At 41.0% G+C, this 20,463-nt stretch overlaps 1 protein-coding gene across 1 annotated transcript in view; it reads right to left on the bottom strand.

Annotated features, from left to right (window-relative positions):
• The window catches only part of LOC127057265 (potassium voltage-gated channel subfamily KQT member 1-like), an 816,867-nt gene that overhangs the window by 602,393 nt on the left and 194,011 nt on the right, over positions 1–20,463 (bottom strand). The window contains 1 exon segment of the mRNA XM_050966175.1: positions 16,016–16,034. Coding sequence (XP_050822132.1) covers positions 16,016–16,034 — 19 coding nt within the window.

The following is a 20,463-nucleotide window of genomic DNA, read 5'->3' on the forward strand; positions in this document are numbered from 1 at the left end:
ATAGAAAGATCTTCTAAAAACATTAAAATGTATGACTGGCACGTGAAACCTTAAATTAGAGTGAATAAATGAAGACTCGGCACACCACTTCTGAAAGGTTGCTGACCCCTGTATTAGATACAAAAGGACTGGCAACAGTTGATTACCGGGTAAGACCTGAGTTATATATTGACCTAGCTATGTAGCTGATCTCTTGGGATTAGAAGAACCCTCTGTTTGATGGAATTGGTTTTAAATAACCACTCATCACTAAATCTTGAGTCTGGGTGGTGGAACAAGGGCTGGGATGCCTAAGGAGTCTACAGTTTGGACTTGTTATTCATTGTGGTGAGACAGAAGTTTACTTTTGTTATTGGCTTGGTATATCTTGTGCAACCACCACCAGTTTGGACTGGGTCTGCCTCATTTCTAAGCAGTTTGAGCTGAGAATACCAGATTCAGAAGTGACCTACTGAGGCACGGTGACATGCTATCTTTTGGGAAGCCAGCAAACATCTTTTGGAGGACAGGCAACCTGATGGCCTCACATTCAATAGCAGCATCTTACCTAGGAGATATTTGTCACAGCGATAAGCTGCGGTAACAAACTGGATTCCTTGCTGCCCTCACCACAAATAGTGACACAAGGACAACCAGCTACCTACCAAAGTGTTTGAGAGAGGAGGAGCAAGGAATGCAAACTGTCAGGCACCAGCCTATCCCCAGAAGATGACTATAAGTAAGTGATATGCCTCTTGGGAGATGGACAAAAAGACAAGGAGACTTTTGGGGACAGTGGTGATACTAGGGTGACTAGACAGCAAGTGTGAAAAATCAGGACAAGGGTGTGGAGTAATAGGAGCCTATACAAGAAAAAGATCCAAAAATCGGGACTATCCATATAAAATCAGGACATCTGGTCACTCTAGGTGATAATGAAACTTACCTTTTCCATTATGAAACCAGCAACTTTTGCCAGATTAGCTTAGTTTTTCTCTGAGATTTTAAGAGTCAGATAGCTCCAAAAAACTCCTAAGTGGAAATAAAGGGCTAAGGATCCTGGCAAATCAACCTGCAAGCTTGGGTTCAAGAAAACAACATGATCCAAAAACTGTGTGTGTGGGGGGGGGGGTTCTGCAGAGTCTTTAAATTACGTCTTGATGGCTCTGCTATATTAAGCATATCAGAGACAACGTGAAGTATAAAAGGATTTTTGAAAACAACAATATTCAAAGACAAGGAAAAGCTACTTTGTAAGTCCCTTGGCATAGTCACCCATGATATCACCACATTCCATGCTTCTTACACTGAGCATGCTGGAAGTATTTAGGTTCATGAACTCCAGCCTCTCACTAGCCACTCCTTGTACAGATATTATAACTGGGCCACAATGTTCTTTTAAAAAGTGTTCCAAACTTAACCCTGAAAGAGTATGTATTTTTCTCTTTGAGAATGAGTAGCTTACTCTTACTGGAGTTTACAAAATCCTATTATTGCTTTGTTTTGTATTGCATATTGTAATATACTAGCTAGTATATGTCAACATGAATGTAATGGAGAAGCAGTGACTACAATTTTAATTGTTAGTTGCAATTAATATTGCAATAATTTAGCTGCAGGTCACGTATTTCAAAATCAGGACAGAATAGTGGAAGAAAAGGAAGAACAAAATGTAAAACTGTGGAGACCGCACAATACTAGCTAAACACTCAAGAGGCATGTGATTTTGTTTCAGTACTCCCTGTAGGTATTTATAGTAATAATCATGACTATGTAAAGATGGAATATTTCTATGTAACTAAGTGTTCCCTTTTGAGATTTTTGGAGCCATTTCTGCTCACTTTAATTACAAAAATAAGATTTTAGTACTGTTTACTCCTTTACTGCTAGTTAGCCTGTACAATTAGAGGAAATTTAGCAGCATGTTGTTCTGCCTCATTTATCACCTACAGATTTGGCAGTCAAATTCCCATTGAAAAATTTGTATTTTGTTATCAATGAGCAAATCAGCAAGCATTCACTTTGACTTTCAGATCACAAAGACAGGGCTGATACTCAGGGGAAAAAGAAGTCTTAAATTGAATACATCCATTCTGCAAGTCTTTGGAAGGCAAAACACAGAATGCTATTTCCGTTCACTTTTCTGCATGTAACCAGACTTTAGCTTAGTATTAATGAAAATCTTTGGGACGTTAAGGGCTTCTACAAAAAAAGTTGTCTGTGGTGTATTCAACCAATTCACAACATAGAATCTGGAACACAATATGACAACTTATCCTGCAAAATACATCACTTAGCCTATGAAGTAGAACTGCTAGACCTCAAAAAACTAGCATCCTTCTTAATTTTCAAAGTGCATTGTGATGTGACAATTTTTCGACAGGCCCACATGCACATATGCATGAAAACTATAATTAGAAGTAGAAAGACTAAATATGGACTCAAATTGCTGACATGAGTCCAGGTCAATAGCTTTCTGTGTAACAAAGAAAAGAAATGATACCAAAATGTATAACTGCATATTGCAATCAGTAAAGATTTATCGTTTCCCTCTGTTGTCATGGCATTCACAGCAGATATGAAATTATGTTTGCCATGAAAAATGTGAGATTCAAACTTTACCAGTCCCCTGCCCCTACAGAGACAAGCCAGAGTTGTGGGCGTGATCAAGGAATCCATCTTGCCTGAGGTACAGAGGGAGTGCAGGAGGGGTGTGGGGCCTTGGCTGGAGCCAGCTGGCCTGCTCTTAGGCTCTCTGGCTGAGCCTGCAGCCAGGGGAGAATGAAAGAAGAGTTTTAGAAAAAGATGACCTGACCCTCAAACAGATGGTGAAAGCCTAATTGCCCATTAGGGGTCTTGAATGCAACACAGTGCAGACCTCCTTAAAGTGAATGGTTTTGTGTGACACGAGAACCTCTTAATGCCAACTAACAAGAGGGTGCCGAAGGACACAGGTATCTCCCGATTCTGGTTTGTATATTCTAGTTCACCAAAGAATGACTATGAGGTCTCAGATGAAAGCTGGTGTCACACTGGTCATCAATATAATTTTGGTGTGCATGTACAAGTACTATGTAAAGAGTTATGTATCTGTAACAGAAAATTATGTTCTTTTGCATGCAAGTTAAAAGCAAGTTATCAAAAGGTGACATGCCTTACTCTGTTTTCTCCAGAGAGGAGGTATGAGTTATATATCTCTCTGTCCAGATGTAAAGTAAGCATCGTAATCTAACACAACGGATCTACATTCACATATGAAGTCAAATGTTAACAAAGATGTGAAACCAAAGAGAAAAGAGCATGCAAGCAACACAAAAACAAAAAACCATCAAGCCAATAGGGGTTATGCTGTCTATGAGTAAAGACAATGAACATTGGGGGTATTTCTAGAAGGCAGAGACAACATCCCATCATCCCATGCCTAGGAAGTAAACAGATGGCATGTTTTCATTCATGGAAGGGGGGTCTTGAATCAGCCTTGGTTGAAAACTTTGAAGAGAACTTTGTGTTAGATAAGCTTCTTTACACAGATTAATCAGTTAGTCAAGTGTAGTCTCCAGACAGCATGTTATGAATTTGTTTTATATGTAGCCATTTGTTTCCAATATCCTTACTCACTATCTGCTGAATGTCTAATCTTTGAGGATAAACTCATTCTTGTTTTCATTATAAATGTATCTCAATGCTGTAGCATTAAGTAAAGAGATAGTCCTGACAAGTTGAGTCTAACAAGCTGGTGTGTACTGTTCGTTTGGGAATAGCAGGACCAGTAATTCTGTGAATGTTCAGTAGATAAAGGGCTGGACACTGCAAGAAATGCCTTGAGAATTCGGGGATTGGTGTGTGCCCATCACTACCTGTACAGAGATAGCAAGGCCTGCGGAAGCCTGGAAGACAGTGCTTGTGTTGCCGGAGGCTGGTGGTTTCAGGGAGCTGTTCCATGGCAGGCACAGACAAGACTCTTTCACACTAAGGACAGGTGGTAGTTAGGGGCCTCACAACCCTGGGTACTTCTGAGGAGCATCATGGTATGTTCAAGTGGTCTCCTCTGGATCCAACAGCAGGAGCATCTGAATACCAAGAAGGGACTAGTGCCCAGGGCCATGTGGCAAGCTGAAATGGCCAGTAGAGGAATGTGGACCTAACTGAGTTTTCATAGGTTCATAACATTGTGATGGAAGAAGGCCTTGCAGTAAGCAATAGAGGGAGAAATTGGAAGGACTCTGTGTAGACCCCTGGAGATAAAATTCTTAGAATCATAGAATATCAGGGTTAGAAGGGACCTCAGGAGGTCATCTAGTACAACCCCCTGCTCAAAGCAGGACCAATCCCCAAACTAAATCATACCAGCCAGTGCTTTCTCAAGCCTGACCTTAAAAACCTCTAAGGAAGGAGATTCCACCACCTCCTTAGGTAACCCATTCCAGTGCTTCACCACCCTCCTAGTGAAAAAGTTTTTCTTAATATCCAACCTAAACCTCCCCCACTGCAACTTGAGACCATTACTCCTTGTTCTGTCATCTGCTACCAGTGAGAACAGTCTAGATCCAGCCTCTTTGGAACCCCCTTTCAGGTAGTTGAAAGCAGCTATCAAATCCCCCCTCATACTTCTCTTCTGCAGACGAAACAATCCCAGTTCCCTCAGTCTCTCCTCATAAGTCATGTGCTCCAGGCCCTAATCATTTTTGTTGCCCTCTGCTGGACTCTTTCAATTTTTTCCATATCCTTCTTGTAGTGTGGGGCCCAAAACTGGACACAGTACTACAGATGAGGCCTCACCAATGTTGAATAGAGAGGAAAGATCACATCCCTCGATCTACTTATACAGCCCAAAATGCTGGGAGCCTTCTTGACAAGAAGGGCACACTGTCGACTCATATTCAGCTTCTCATCTACTGGAACCCCTAGGTCCTTTTCGCAGAACTGCTGCCTAGCTACTCGGTCCCTGGTCTGCAGCAGTGCACGGGCTTCTTCTGTACTTCTTGGGGCAGGCTGAAATACCTGATGTTCCGTCTTGATATTCAAATCCCAATCTCCCCTTCATACTCCGAATCTCTCCCCCTGCCTACACCTGGTCCCAATATTTTTAACCATTAATTCGTATTTTCCCCTCTCCTGGCTCATCACCTGATCTGTATCTCCGCCCCCCGTCACACACACACACACCCCCACCTGCCCTCTCAGTCCCAGTTTTCTGCAAGTGGCTCCTCATCCAATCACAGTCTTTCCAACCCTTTCCCAGCTCCTTGTCCCATCCTTTCCCCTTTCCCCCCGCCTGCCATGATACTTGGAGTAATTTGTTTATGTACAAATTACGAAGTCCAGTTTGATTTTATGAAATTGCTATATCCTTATCCTTTATGGCTGCTTTACTGTGTTCTGATGCATGCTTCCTGTGCTGAGCAGACAGAAGAGTGGCAATGACATATCTATCCAGGAACAGGTTGATCTTTAAGGACTATCAGCACCTGATTAGACTTGACATGGGGAAAACAAAAGAGTAAATGCACCATAGAAAAATGCAATTTTCTTCCATCTTTTTGCAGAGAGTTGGGGTTTGATGGAGTGGAATTTCCGGAAGAAGCACAACAAAGATCAGGTGCTAATGCTTTGCACCTCTCTCAAGTATTCATCGAATGATTTCAAAGCCCCTTACCAAAATCAATTAAAATGTTAGTGAAAAAAAATGCAGTTTGGTACTAATTATCCACATTCATTTTATATATAGTGTAACGGAGACACAGTAATAGAGCCAGAAAGAAATAATGTTTGAGGGGCACCAAACTTTGCTTTCTCTTAATGTATTTTTGATTATGCACTTTTAATTTTCCTGTATTCTTCATTTATCTGTTAGAATTCCTCTGTGATTACATTTATAAAATACTCTGGCTGTTTTTATACGCAAATAAATCTGGCTCAGGATAGTGCAGCTCAATGTATTACTTTGTCTCTTCCTCTTTGAGCTCTTCCCCCCCACTACATATAAAAAAGTTGTTTCCCTCAAAGCACATACTGTACTGAAAGTAGCGGACACTAAGATGTATCAAAACATTTCAATGCTTGCTGTGTTACAACATTCGTTGTAGTCAACAGCCTCCTTTCATGTGCATTATGCTTAAATACAGTGTTTTCAGAGTTATGCAATGGAAAATATAAACAGTTTGGACTTCATGTATTTTACTGGTCACATCAGTAGTGTCCATTAATCAGTGCATTAACTAGACCAGCACAAATTAACAGCGACTCCAATGAATTCATTAGAGTTGCACCCATATCCCATAAGATCACACTGTATTCTCTCTCCGAAAGCTTCAACATCCTATTGGATGCATTAGTCTCATAGGTCTCACATCCTTGAAGAGACACAAAGGAGGACCTTGAGCTCAAACTGCACAAGCTAATACAGAGTCACTTGGCTGCTGACAATATGACTATGTTTTCCATGAGCAATAATTATGTACATTTACTTCATCCTCCTCCTTCTACCTTTTCTCTTGGAGCACCTATTTTTATATTACTAGTCAATTAGGCCAGCTAGCTTGACAGCCAGGTGTGCTACATGTATGTATGTATTCCACTCCAAACTAGACATCATAATTCTATCCTACACACAATACTGAAAGCCATAGGCCCAGATAAATCAGTGTTGTGTGGTCTCTGAAGTAGGCTTTGTGTGGTCTCTTAGAAGTAGGCTTTGCCCCCTACCTTTCGGAAGGCCTCTCACTTTGGAGGCAAACACTGTTAATACGCACCCACGACCAGATGACTCACTCCAACATCCCACCCATGGACTTCTGCAGTGTTTGGAGACATTTCTTTAGCTAGGGCAGCTGGCTCCACTTTCAATTTTCACACTGGAGGGAGGCTTTGCAAGTGGTGAAAGTGGGGAGCGATAGGAGTGTTCTTTACAAATACAAGTAGCAGGATGGAGAAGGCTCAGAAGAGAAAAAAAAGTCTGAAGAGGGCATGTATTACTTTGCACACCAGGGGGGCATGGAGGGTGTGTGCAAAACCTATGGCCCATTCGAGAAAAAGGTGCATTGAAAGAACTACTGTCACGGAGCTGCAGATTCCACAAGAGTAGAACCCAGATCACAGAGTTTCCTGGTGAGGACTCACACATCTGGTTATTTTGGAGTAAGCATTGCTTCTGCTTTCATGCTTCTTAGAGGAGTTAAATAAGCAACTTGACTGAGTTCACAAGTCAACCATTACCACACTTGGGGGATTGGGATTATTTCCCTATCCAGTGTGTATTACCATACATTTATCCATGAGCCATCATGCTACCTAATCCCTTTATTTGCTGAGATTGGCTGGAAGTTTCTCAAAACCACTTTAGGTGTTATTAATCTAAAGCAGTTGATCAATGACTGCTGTATTTAGCTCATTTTATTCCCTCTTCGATATCTGTGCCATTTTAAATTTAAAGAGAAGGTAGCAACATTATGGCAGCCCTAGACCACATACCAACCCATGTTTTGTGTTAATGGCCATCACTTAACTGTAAAATTCAAAAAAGGAAGAAAAACTAACAATGTATCTATTCTGGAGGACATGGAAGATTCCCACCCCCATCTGCATCCCAGCCAAACCGAGTTAAAAATGAAGAAACATTAACCTGCATACAAATAGAGAAAGAGATTATTACTTTCATGATAGTAAAGAAGCACCTAGTTATATCTTCTTTAACTGTTAACTACTAATGCAATTGTGACAGTTTTAATCCAAAGAACTCAAACTATCAAGCAGCCATGAGAGGTAAGTATTCCTATCCCCATTTTATATAGGGGTAAATTGAGGCAGGCAGAGAGTGTGAAACAATGAATTTTCCAAGCAGGACTGGGAGCCAAGACAAAAATCTAGGCTAGTGGTACTTCACATGCAGTACTTATTGGTGAATCTCTAATGCTAGTCTCTCTCAAGTATTGAGAGAAATTTTTTTTTATAAATCTTCATAGTTTAAAGCTTCAGAATACTAGACCTGATCATGTAATGGGAGGTGTGGGTAAGGACTGCAAGATTGGACATATTAAAATAGAGAGGAAAAACTAACCCCTATAACAGAGTTATTATAGCTGAGCATACAATCTCACTGTTAGCTTTACTTTGTTTTGTTTTTTATAAATTTTACAGTCATAGCTTTTTTTGTGGTAACTTATGAAACTAAACTTTCTGTGTATTTAACCACGACATCGAATGTCTACGTGGCATTTAGACTGGTGCAGAATAAGAAAGAAGAGGAAGTAAAAATAAAAACAGACTTCACACTCTAGTCAAGTGGCCATATGTTCCTCTAGTTCACAGAATTCAGATCTCATTTTTACTGGCAAACCAGCAACAAACTTGTTCCCTTTTTACCATCATTTGCTTGGATTTTTGCCAACATTTTAAAACATTTTCTTCCCAAAAGAAAACATCACCAGCACCATTTATTACGAACTCCTGAAAATGCTTATAATGCAATAGTACAGGCAGACGTTCAACAGTTTGAAAACACCATTGCCTCCAGATTTAAACACTAAAAGCTTTTTCATGCCAGAGAGATACTGTGTTCAATAAGTGCTGCTGACTGAGAAAGAAAGATATAGACAAGGACCTTTCTTGAGATGAGGTTCATTTCTCGTCTTTTTAATTACAAAATATTTTACTATATACAGGTATATTTCTGAGTAACCTCACAATCATGTAATCTCACAAGCCCACAGGGAACTTCTGAATATAGATGTGTTTGGAAAATCTACAATTTTGAGCTGAAAAGTACAAATACTTATATTATAGCTAATTCTTATAGCAACATCCAATGTTTTTCCTGCTGGTGTCACAAACTAAACTAATGATAAACCACTGAATCCCTTCCAGCTGATCAGAATTCATCCCAACTATGCAAGTCTGGCATTGTTTTTGCCAACAATGCACTCCCCAGAACCTAAAAAGCAGTGAGATTTTGGCTAGCCAGGAGGAGAAAAAAAGAGGTTCTAGTTCATTTAAGATTCCCCCGACAGCCTCTGAGTTTTGACAGAAGGGCAATAACCACAACAGCAGCAGCAGCAGCAACAATAAAAAGTGAACCAAAGAGTGAAAGAGGCTGGCTGATGGGGGTGAGGAAATAGAATGTGTACCAGGGGGTGGGAGGTTATTTACACCCACGCACCCTCCCTCCACTCATAACATTCTCTCACCACAGACAAGCACCACCCATCCATAGGATCAGAATAGAATCAGGTTTCATGATCTGCTGTGGGTGTTGTGCTGTCTGTTTTTTGGGGGGTGGAGGACTGAGAAGGAATTTTTCTTATAGCCAGATTGGCCAGGGCATGGTGAGGTTTCCCCCAACACACACTCTTTCCCCACTGTAGGTCAGGGATTCCGTGGGGCAAGTAATATGTTAAGAAATTACAAGCTAGCAATGTGACAGGTGTCTGTCCAGGGCAGATACTTGTTCTAGAGGGCATCTGGTTCCCTGATAAACTGGAGCTGCAAGTGGACTTTGAGGGAGGCATTCTTTACAGCTGTGTTTCCCAATCTTTTTACTAAGATGACTTACTAACTGCATTTTGTCTTTTTCTTTTTTTTGTGACCCACTATTACACATAATGCTTCATTCATCCCAGTACTGCACATCTAATCCCAACCCAATGTGGAAAGGAGGGGGTTACAAGAGCAAGCCCACCTTGCATTCACCCCACAGCAGTAGCTCGTGTCCCATGGGGTGGGCCCACCTCCCCACTGCAGTCATTGCAACTTGGCATATGAGGTCACAGTGCCACTTGGGTTTGGCTTGGCTGTCCCTGTCATGATGGACAGGCAGCTAGACCAAATCTGAGTGAGGGGCTCAGAGGTATGTATTGGGCTCTGTGACCCCATGCACCAAGTCACAATACCAGAGGTAGATTAAGGTTTCCCTGGGCCACAGCAAGCGAGGAACCCCTCCTCGCCCTTTCCACCTGTGGTCCCACCCCCATTCTGCTCCTTCCGCCTGCGGCCCTGCCCACAGCCCCAACCCTTTCTGCCTGATCTCCCGGGACCCTGCCCTTGTTCCACCTAGGGTCCTCCCCATTTCACCTGCCCCACAACCTGTTTGTTCCTTTCTGCCCACGCCCCTGGCGGCCCCAAAGACCAGAGAAGCTCCGTGCTGGAGAGTGGGGTCAGGCTTGGGGGCTTCCTCTGTTGCGCCGTGGCTTCTGCCGGGGATGGGGTTGGGACACTGGAGGCTTCCTCTGCTGGGGGCCACTAGGGAGGCTTCTCCTGCCTGGGGGCTTCTGCCCAGGAGGCTGCTGGGGATGGGGGCTATTCAAGAACTTATGCTTCATGGGTCTCATGCTAGATGACAAATGTGTGATATTTGAAGAGCATTAGACAGACTGACAAAGATTAAAAAAAAAAGCATAATTAGCATTCGTAGTATGTGGGGTGTCATAACCATCTACAAGTATTTTAAGGAGATGAAGGTAAGTTATTTGAGAATGGTCTACAGGGTACAACTTGCAGTAATGGATGATAATAAGAAAAGGAAGATTTAAGCTGAATATCAAGATATCTTCCAGATAAAGAGTGAAACCTGTCTCACTCTAGGACAACAGTGGAAGCAACATCACCGGATATTAGTTATACTGACCAAAACACTAGAAAAATGTACCGATGGTGTTACACTTTCTCAGGAAGGACAGAACTTGTTATTCCCTGCCCTTGCCTCAGTAAGAGAGATTTGCTGGTGCTAATCTGGGTCACAGCTTCCTGACACACCAGTCTGTTAGCCATTAGCAAATCTCTTTCACTGAGGCAAAGGGGTAACAAGATGATCCATAATTTTGGCTTCCCCAAGAAAGTGTCACAGTGGTATAGTTGGCAGGATTTATGCACAGTTCGCTGGCTGGCTGGCTGATCTTCACCACTTCAAGCACTGATAAATTAGAGAGTATACAAGATTCAGAGTGAGAAATCTGGAAACAAATGAAAGATTATGTTTGTTACTTGATGGTTGTTTATTTCGGGTAAAGGAAATAGAATAAGAGTATAAAGATGAGTAAGCAGCAGAAGAGGCAGGATGAGCAAAGAAACACATGCTGAACTCAGCATGAAGCAGTTAGCTGTGTGCACAGTGAAATCTGCCAGCTGCTAATCAGAACAAATTGGAGCTATTGGCCCCACTGCACTCATATGTCATGAGGCAAGACAGGGCACCTGCTCCACACAGGGAGTCTAGAAGGGCCCCCTTTTCTCCTACAAGGCATGCAGGAAAACAAGCAGACAGTTCCCCAGGCACCCCAGCAGAGAGGGTGAGAGGTGCCTGGAGTTGGAAAGGCTGCTTGTGGAGAAGAGACACATGGAACTGGTGTCCAGTTGTCAGAGCAAGGAAGCAGAGCTGGAGCAACAGAAGCTTACTGACCAGGACAAACACAGGCAGCTCGAACAGAAGAGGGTCAATTCATGCCCATGGGACCTGGATGGAAGGACATAAGGATGTGCCTGATCAGGGGCTAGCAAGCAATCAGATGTGGATATAATGAATCCCACTGCTCTGCCTATAGGTTGAGTCATTATGGACACAAGCAGCCATTCTGAGATTCTGAGTGGGAATGTGGGAAGTTTTTCTTGATGTGTTATTTTCCGTAATGATGTAACAGGGTTGAGCCCAAGGGCTTAAGCACCAGCCCACCATAACCTTACTCAGTGGTCAAGGGGGGGAAACTGCATCAGTGCTGAGTGTGTCTGTGGTACAGACAAAAGTTGTTGTGGCCCAGGATCTGCTAGGAGTGATGAGTCACTGGTACAGCGAAGTAACAGCTGTGGGCCAGTACCCTACAGAGAACTGAAAAGATTGCTGGAAGTGGCAAGATTTAGATACAACTAGGAGTTGCTCAAGGCCAGAACTCCTCTCAGAGCAAAGAAACTGAGGCTCAGCTAGAAGGTGCTGTGGCCCACAATTTTCTAGGAGCAGTGAGTTATCAGTAAAGCTAGGAAATAGCAGTAGGCCAGTATTCAGCTGGAGCAAGGAAAAACTTCCAGGTGCATGAGACACTGGCATAGCTAAGAACCACTGTGGGCCAGAACTCTGCTGGTGGCAGGGAAGACTGTGTGGTAAAAAGATCTGGTTTCATGCCTTCAGGCATGACAGAACTCTTTATTGGTCAGGATTACCTAGATGGGCATGAAGCAACCATAGGAGAAGTAGGGATGTTAAGAAAAGGGACAAGTAGCCCCACTCTGAACTAGACATCATAATTATATTCCATACACAAAACTGAAAATCTTCGGCATGGATGGGTTCAGGGGGGCTTTGAACTGATACCTGCAGAGTAGCCAGTGGCTAAATCCACTGTGTCAATGTTGGGAGGAAGGTGTGACACCGAGGCCCATTGGTGGTTCACTACTCTGTGTCAGCAACTCCTGCCAGGCCTGACAAACTCACTACATCTAACACATTGCACTCATAATATTTATCTATAAAGAGTGTCTTTAAGGTATCAATGAAAGGTAGTAACACACTGGTCATTAATATCACTGTGAAGTATATGTGAACGCTATAAAAAGAATTACATATACTTACTGGGGACTTGAAATGAGCATAGGGATACATAGGAGTCTGAACCCCAGGGGTTTATCCTGATTCTGTAAGCAAAAACAATCAGCTGGGAAAACATAAGGTGAAGCAAAAAGATGTTTGGGTTATCCATTTCACTGACAAACACTCCTGGTGGATGGAAGAGACTCGTGAAAAATCTGGATCCTGATTTGACTGAAATCAGCAAACTCTGCAAAAGGGTGAGAGTGACAAAACTGTGTGTTAGTCTCTTAGAAGTAGGCTATATTTTTGTTCCATTTATAACCAATTCTGTTTCTACTATCTTAGTATCATTTTTATATCTTTATTAATAAACTTTTCTTTGTTTTATCATAAGTAGATCTTGGTGCTCTAATATTAAACAGTGTGTGAATTCTTGGCTGAATCAAATAAGCTGGTGTATACACTGTCTTTCTGGAGATAGCTAACTTGATAATTTCACTGTAAGTGTCTAGTGACAGGGCTGAATGTTCCCAGGGATGGCTCTTCCAGGGGCCTTGGGAACTGAAGTGCACCAAGTGTTACCTGCAAGGCAAAATCAGGGCTGGCACAGCCCTGAGAAGTTTGTCGGGGTGGCTAACAGACTGGGGTAACAGGGAATTGTCAATCTGTTCAGCACCAGCAAAGCTCTCTTGCTAAGGCAAGGGGGGAGGGGAGGTAACATGATGACCAGTAGTGCTAGGCTTCCAGAGAAAGTGTCACAGATGGGAATAATCCTGCTGAAGAAGGGAAGAAACTAGATGACCTAAATAGTTGCTTTCCATCTTTAGTTTTGACTTCACATACTGCATGGGCTGCATTTCTACAGCAGAGGCCTGCTCACACAGTTATTCTGTAGTAGTAGTTAAAGACAATGCATATGCAGAGGCAAGCAGGTGAGTCTTGGAAAGTGTCTGATGGTAATTTGAATCAACTAACTAAACGGGTTGTGATTCATCCCTCTAATTATTCCAGGGCAAATCTATGTGTAGATATTCTGAAAAGTGAAAATTAAAACCCATTTATTTATTTTGCTTTAATATAGTGCAGAGACTAGTCTTTGCATTACACCCTAAAAGAAGCCAGACTCAGGATACCATCCTAACCTCTTGTGGCAAGGAGTTCCATAGCACTCCCCCAGCTCCCTGGATTTTCACATTTGCCTCTGTCAACTTCAGCATCTCTATTGATTGCAGCTGTTGGGAGTGGGAGCAGGAGGGAGGTCTGAGAAGCAAGAAGTCTGAGAGATAGCTGAGCCTTAATTCAGTCAGAACTTTAAAAAGATCAGAACCAAGACCATAACAACACAGAAACCGCTTTTAGAAGTGTCACCCTTGCTAGAAGTCTCAAAAGAGAGGCCATGGATTGAAAGGGTATATAGAATGAAGTACATCCTCACCCCATGATATTGTTCCCACTGGATAGGTTGAGGCACATAGGCAGGGCACCATGGAGAAGCAATGACTCACCATTTTTTGTGATACTTCTGCATTGTGGACAGAGGATGTAAGTCACTTGAACTAACACCTTTCAATAGCACTATATTTGCTAAAAATAAAAATATAACTTAAAATTCACAGGAGGGAGTACAATTGTTGTCATAAAATAAGTTTCTTGCTCAAGCAGTCAGAATAAGAAAAGCCACATCAGAGAGTATCAAAGAAGAGAAAGTGAGGGAAATGCTGTCTTGAATAGCAAACTCTATAATGAGCTCATGCTTCTTCTATTTGTAAATGAGATAAGAGCCTCCGTGAATGAGCAACAGCCAAGGATAAGATTAAATAAACTTGGTTGCAAATCCAACTCTACATAAGGGTATGTATCAAAATGCCTCAATTCATCTGCTTGAGTTGATACAAAGCTTAGAAATGTATGCCATCAAAGCTCAGACAAATATGATCCAATAAGAAGAGTATTTCCCTTTGAGGACTCCTGCCTTCAGTGTACTTTCTTAAGCTTCTGTGAGTCTTTTTTTATTGTACATGTACTACTTCTCCTGAACTAAAGGCTGCATGGATGAGAAAGGGAGTGGGTTTTTTGAGGTTTAGTTCCATGAGTTCTGGGTCACAGAATGTAGCAAAATCTTCAATACTGGACTGTGCAAAAGTAAATTTCTGCTGAGACCCCCATTTGGAACAATTGAGCATTCACAAATCTGTCAAATAATTTCCACTAAAGTACCAGGGGAAAAAACATTTATATTTAACCATCAGGATATTTGTTGTTCATGTTAAATAAACCAACCAGTAAAATCTGTTAAACCATAGCTAACTGTTTATCTACTGGAAGTGAAGAAAGCTGCCCTCATGAACAGGCACTTAAACTTTATTTTATCCTAGACCACCCACAGTCTGCTTACTCATCACACACAGGCTTGTTGTAAAACCAGGAGTGGGATAATTCTAACTTAATTTTAAGGTTTGAGTACTATGCAAAGTACAGTAGAATTAATTTTAGATTCAAACTAAACATGCAAAAGAGTTCAAGCTACCTTACAGCTTTGACTACTGGGCAACAAACAATACAGAAACCCAAAAGGCATAATGTAACACTGCAGAGAAACAAGACTTCAGTGAGAAAGAAAAATCACATTAAAATAAGAATGAGAGGCTAAGGATGAATTTTAGCTTTTGTGCTAAATGAGTGAATTTCAAGTGGAATGATGCTGTCAATATTCTCCCTACTGACTTCATCTGTATACCTAGGTGACCTATAGGGATGATGCTTAAAGGAGGGTACCATTTAAGATAATGGTATCCATATTGATAATGGATCATAGAAGTGTAGGACTGGAAGAGACCTCGAGCAGTCATCTAGTCCAGTCACCTGCACTCAAGAGAGGACTACGTAATAACTAGACCATTCCTGACATGTGTTTGTCTAACCTGCTCTTAAAAACCTCCAATGATGGAGATTCCACAACCTCCCTAGGGAAGTTGTTCCAGTATTTAACAATCCTAACGTTAGGAAGTTTTTCCTAATATCCAACCTAAACCCCTCTTGCTGCAATTAAGCCCATTGCTTCTTGACCTATCCTCAAAAGATTAAAGAAAACATTTTTTAATCCCTCCTCCTTGTAACAACCTCTTACATTCTTGAAAACTTTTATGTTTCCCTTCAGTCTTCTGTTCTGCAGACTAAACAAACCCACTTTCTTCTATTTTCCCTCACAGGTCATATTTTCTAGACCTTTAATCATTTTGGCTGCTCTTCGCTGGACTTTCTCCAATTGGTCCACACCTTTCCAGAAATGCGGCGCCCAAGACTGGACACGATACTCCAGCTGAGGCTTTATCAGAGCAAAGAAGAATTACTTCTCGTGTCTTGCTTACAACACTCTTGATAATACATCCTAGAATGATAATCGCCTTTTTTTTTTGCAACAGTGTTAACACTATTGACTCATATTTATCTTGCAATCCACTATATGGATGAAGGACAAAAGAATCTGTTTCCTACCAGGTTATCAACAGAGTGGTCTATCAGCTACACTGTATTCTCTCTCAGAAAGCTTCAACATCCTATTGGATGCATTAGTCTCATAGGTCTCACATCCTTGAAGAGACGCAAAGGAGGACCTTGAGCTCAAACTGCACAAGTTAATACAGAGTCACTTCGCTGCTGACAATATGACTATGTTTTCCATGAGCAATAATTATGTACATTTACTTCATCCCCCTCCTTCTACCTTTTCTCTTGGAGCACCTATTTTTATATTACTAGTCAATTAGGCCAGCTAGCTTGACAGCCAGGTGTACTACATGTATGTATGTATTCCACTCCAAACTAGACATCATAATTCTATCCTACACACAATACTGAAAGCAATAGGCCCAGATAAATCAGTGTTGTGTGGTCTCTGAAGTTAAATAATCTTCATTTTCTGGTTTCCTTATGGAGAAATGTGTCAAAAGTAGAAAATATCATGAATTCCCACTGTCCAATCAGGAGTGACATGAACTTGATTCCACAACTGTGTTAGCAAATTCACTGCCTCTCAAGGCCTAGAAAGAAAGAGCAAAATTAATATGGGAGGTTTGCACACTGCACATTTAAAATATAAGACCTCTGCCCTCGTGCTACTAGCCCTTGCTTTTATGAGCACTAAATATATGGGTAAAAGTTTAAAAACAGAAAAAAAAAATCAAAGCAAGCACAGGAACATGTGAAAACCTATAGTGAAAGTGTCCACTAAAGTACGTAAAAATCATTAAATTAAATTAGTGATCTAACGTTCGCATTGGTAAAAGGACAAGTTACAGAACTCATTGAAAAAGATTCTGCAGTAAAACTGCTGAAGTAACTAACCATTATAAAAGTGGCTTTATTAGCTCTGTGTGTTTAGCGAGCTAACATCAGTTTTAGCCAATAATATTTTAATAGTAATGGGCACCATATACATTGTAGACAGCTGATTAAATATAAAAAACACCATCAAGATGATCTGTTCTTGCTATTCTTGGGGTGTAAGCACACCTACTAATGTAAGCCAGAGGAGATAACTATCAGTAGCTTATGAAAAATGCCATTACAGCAAAGTAAAACAGTCATGTGAAATGAGAGGCACAGAACTCAATATAGCGTGCAATGACTATAAGCTTCAGTGCCCACATACTAAGCATTTTGTACTGTAATGGTCTGATACATTCATTTTGACCCAGAGACCAGAGATAAACTGTCTTAGCACTACAAACAAACAGCTAAGCAATCAGGGCAGGGTTTTTGGAGAATATACTGATAACATCTAAAAGCATGGTTGGGGGTGGGGAGAAACAGCCCTGGAGATAGCAGTTTTAATCTAACAAAGGAAAGCATGTAATTACTGTTCCAAAGGTCAATGTAATAAAAAGAAAGAAACAGAAGAGCAAAAGGGCACATCTGACCTATTTTGCTATCTAACCTGAAAAGTAACTTTTAGTGTCCCCAGACTCAGTAAATTTTGTCTACACAAAAAAAAAAAAAACTAACATTTTAAATTGCACAGTTGTATAACTGTAGGAACCAAGAAATCTAGGAGGAACGGTTGGGTTTTGAAAAATCACTTATCAATTACTTAGATTTCCTCAACAAAATGATTTAATAAAATAAGATTTGAGGACTGATCTTAAAACAGTCAAAACAATCTTTGAATCCAGGACACTTATTTGTCAGCTCCCTTTACCTATCAAAACTGTCCCCAGATTTAAATATACGGATGTAAACTAGAACATTAGTTTACAATTTGTTAGCACTAGAAATAGAAGAGTTACCTGGTATTTTATTTAAACTAAAAAAAAAAAAAATTTTTGAGATAATTCTTTAGTTGTTGGGTTAAAATATGGCTCAAAACACATACCTATCAGAAATATTTTTAGGTATGAAACATATAAACACAATAAGGTACTAGGGTTAAAATAGCAATATAGGCTGGTCCAAAACTAGTTACTCTTGGTAGGTAACCCAACAAATAAGTTAGCAACAAGAGGTAAGGAAGAAAAGTTCAGTATCCTAGACTAACACACATTCCTTTTAATCATGGGGCACACACATACTTGTCTTTGAACTACTCACCCATGCTTTGTGTGTTTCTTGGGGTGAAGATGCTGGCTTGTTGAAACAACTCAACATATACATGGTGTACAATTCATAGTGCCCAAGGACATGACTGTATCTCATACCAATTATGGACCCTATCTTTTTTCTAGGAAATTCCTCTGAAGATAAATTAAAAAACTAAGATTTACTCAAACAAAAATACTTCTAGAACTCACAAAAGGATGCATGACCTTAACTCTGCCTCATGTGACTATAGAGATTACAATAATTCAGTCACATACTATCTGAACCACAGCACAATGGACTACATCCTTAGATGAAACATCCTATACTACTATATACTATTTTGTCCATGTCAAACACAGTCCAGAAGAGTCACTTGCATGAAATGAACAGTTATTTATACTTATATAGCATTAGAAAGGCTCCAGTCGCGGTTGTGTTGAGATTTACAGTTCTAGAAGGACTAATATATTCTTAATCAAATGAACTTGTTTGAAAAGACAGATTTGGCTTATTTAAAAGCTGGGTGGGAAAGATTTCCCATCTCATACATTTTTTCTAAATTTAAAAATAATAATAATAATAATCATCCCATTCTGCCTCAAAACAAAACAGGGACTTTCTGAAATGTTTTATGGAAGGGTGAAATATACATTTCCAAGAGACACTCTGCCCTGAATAGCCAACAGTCTGGTGGGTGGTCAGGACCTTTACCTGTGATGTGGGTACTCAGGTTCAAGTCCCTCCTCTGAATCAGGCAGAACAGGGATGAACGTGGGTCTCCCACATCTCAGATGAGGGCCTTAACCACTGGGCTACTGGACGGTGGGTCTCCCTCTGACCAGAAGTTCTATCCTGGACCTGAGAAACCTTCCTGTCACAGGTTTAGCTGAAACAGTTTCAATGAGTCATAATTTTCCAAAGAAACAGTTTTGTTGAAAAAATCCTGACTGATTCTACTTATTTATACGTCTTTGGTGAAGTGAATTTTCTAGCTAATTTTCCAGAGAACGAACACACACACACTTTTGGAGAGGAAGTGTTTAAAAAATTCAGAAGCTTTCACCTTTTGATTCAAATGATAATAGAATAGTGTTCGGATTATAGAGTTTAGTTTATGCATAGTAAGCTTGCTGCGAAGCCTTTTTATATAAATTGTTCTTATTTTTTAAAAATGTTATGAAAAACATTGTAAGATGCAGATGAAGATCATGTTATTTATAAATAATTTCCGTTATTCAACAACTTGCCCCATCTGTGACAAATTGATCACACTTTTCCATCCTTTTCTATAATCCATCCTATGTAAACCCCTCAGCCTTCCCACTCAGTCAACCCTCTGCTCCAAGACCCACTATTTAGTCATACCTTCCACCTGTCCCCAATCCCAGCCGATCCACCTCTTCCTCCAGACCCTAAGTGAAATAGCTAGCATTGTTACGTAAGAACATGGGTGTGGCTGCAGAGACAGAAGCTCATCCTTCATTCCAGAAGGCAGGGCTCTGGACCACAGGGAGCTGCAGTCACCACACATCTCTGGCTGCTGTTGTGTTATACTTGTGTAAGGCTTAAATACAAATGATCTAAGTGTTAAACATATGCTTTCCTACTGAGGGCAGGGGGAACCATGCCCCCTCCAAATATGATCTTCCTGCCCTCACCTTCACTCCCACAACTTGATCCACCAGCAGACAGATTCTCTCCCCACCCCTTCAACTTATCTGCATACATCTTTCCCTTTGTTTGCCTGGGTAGGGAGAAAGGGAGGAAGCATTTCTGCAACGCAGTTGCTCTATAGAATTCAGTATCTCTGAGCGACATATTCCATTAGCAAAGGCTCAGTCAAAGAACAATGGGACGGCCTGTCCTGCTTTCTGAGGATCTCTCTGCCCGGCACAGGGAGCAGCCCTCTCTGTCACCATGTGGGACAGAGTAGGCAACAAGCAGGATGCTCTTGAGCAACTGCAGCAGGGAAAAGAGTGCAGCAGGTCAGTACACTCCCTTCTCACAGAGTGTGCTGCAGAAGACACACTTTCCCCATAGCTACAGGCCTGGACACACAGCACTTCCTTCTAGCACTGGAAAGTCCTGAGATACTGGACTTGAAAACCACTAATATTATTTAAGGGATGTTTTAGAAGTTTCTCATATCACTATAGTATCTAAGTGCTCCCCAGTAAATTAAATCCATAGTGAAGACTAGTGGACTTTATGGAGTTTCCTGTTCATATTCCCTTCCTTGATTATAGGAGCATCTGATTAGGGACTAATTTTTTTTAAATCACGCTAGTTATTCAGGCTTTGCAGACATAAGGATTAGTCCGGGCTAATAACTGATTTTTCCATTTGGTAGCCAAACCAAAAAAATCTGAAAAAAAAATTCAATTCAGGTCAACCGAAAA

The sequence above is a fragment of the Gopherus flavomarginatus genome, chromosome 1 (genome assembly GCF_025201925.1).
Source record: "Gopherus flavomarginatus isolate rGopFla2 chromosome 1, rGopFla2.mat.asm, whole genome shotgun sequence".
Taxonomy (NCBI): domain Eukaryota; kingdom Metazoa; phylum Chordata; order Testudines; family Testudinidae; genus Gopherus; species Gopherus flavomarginatus.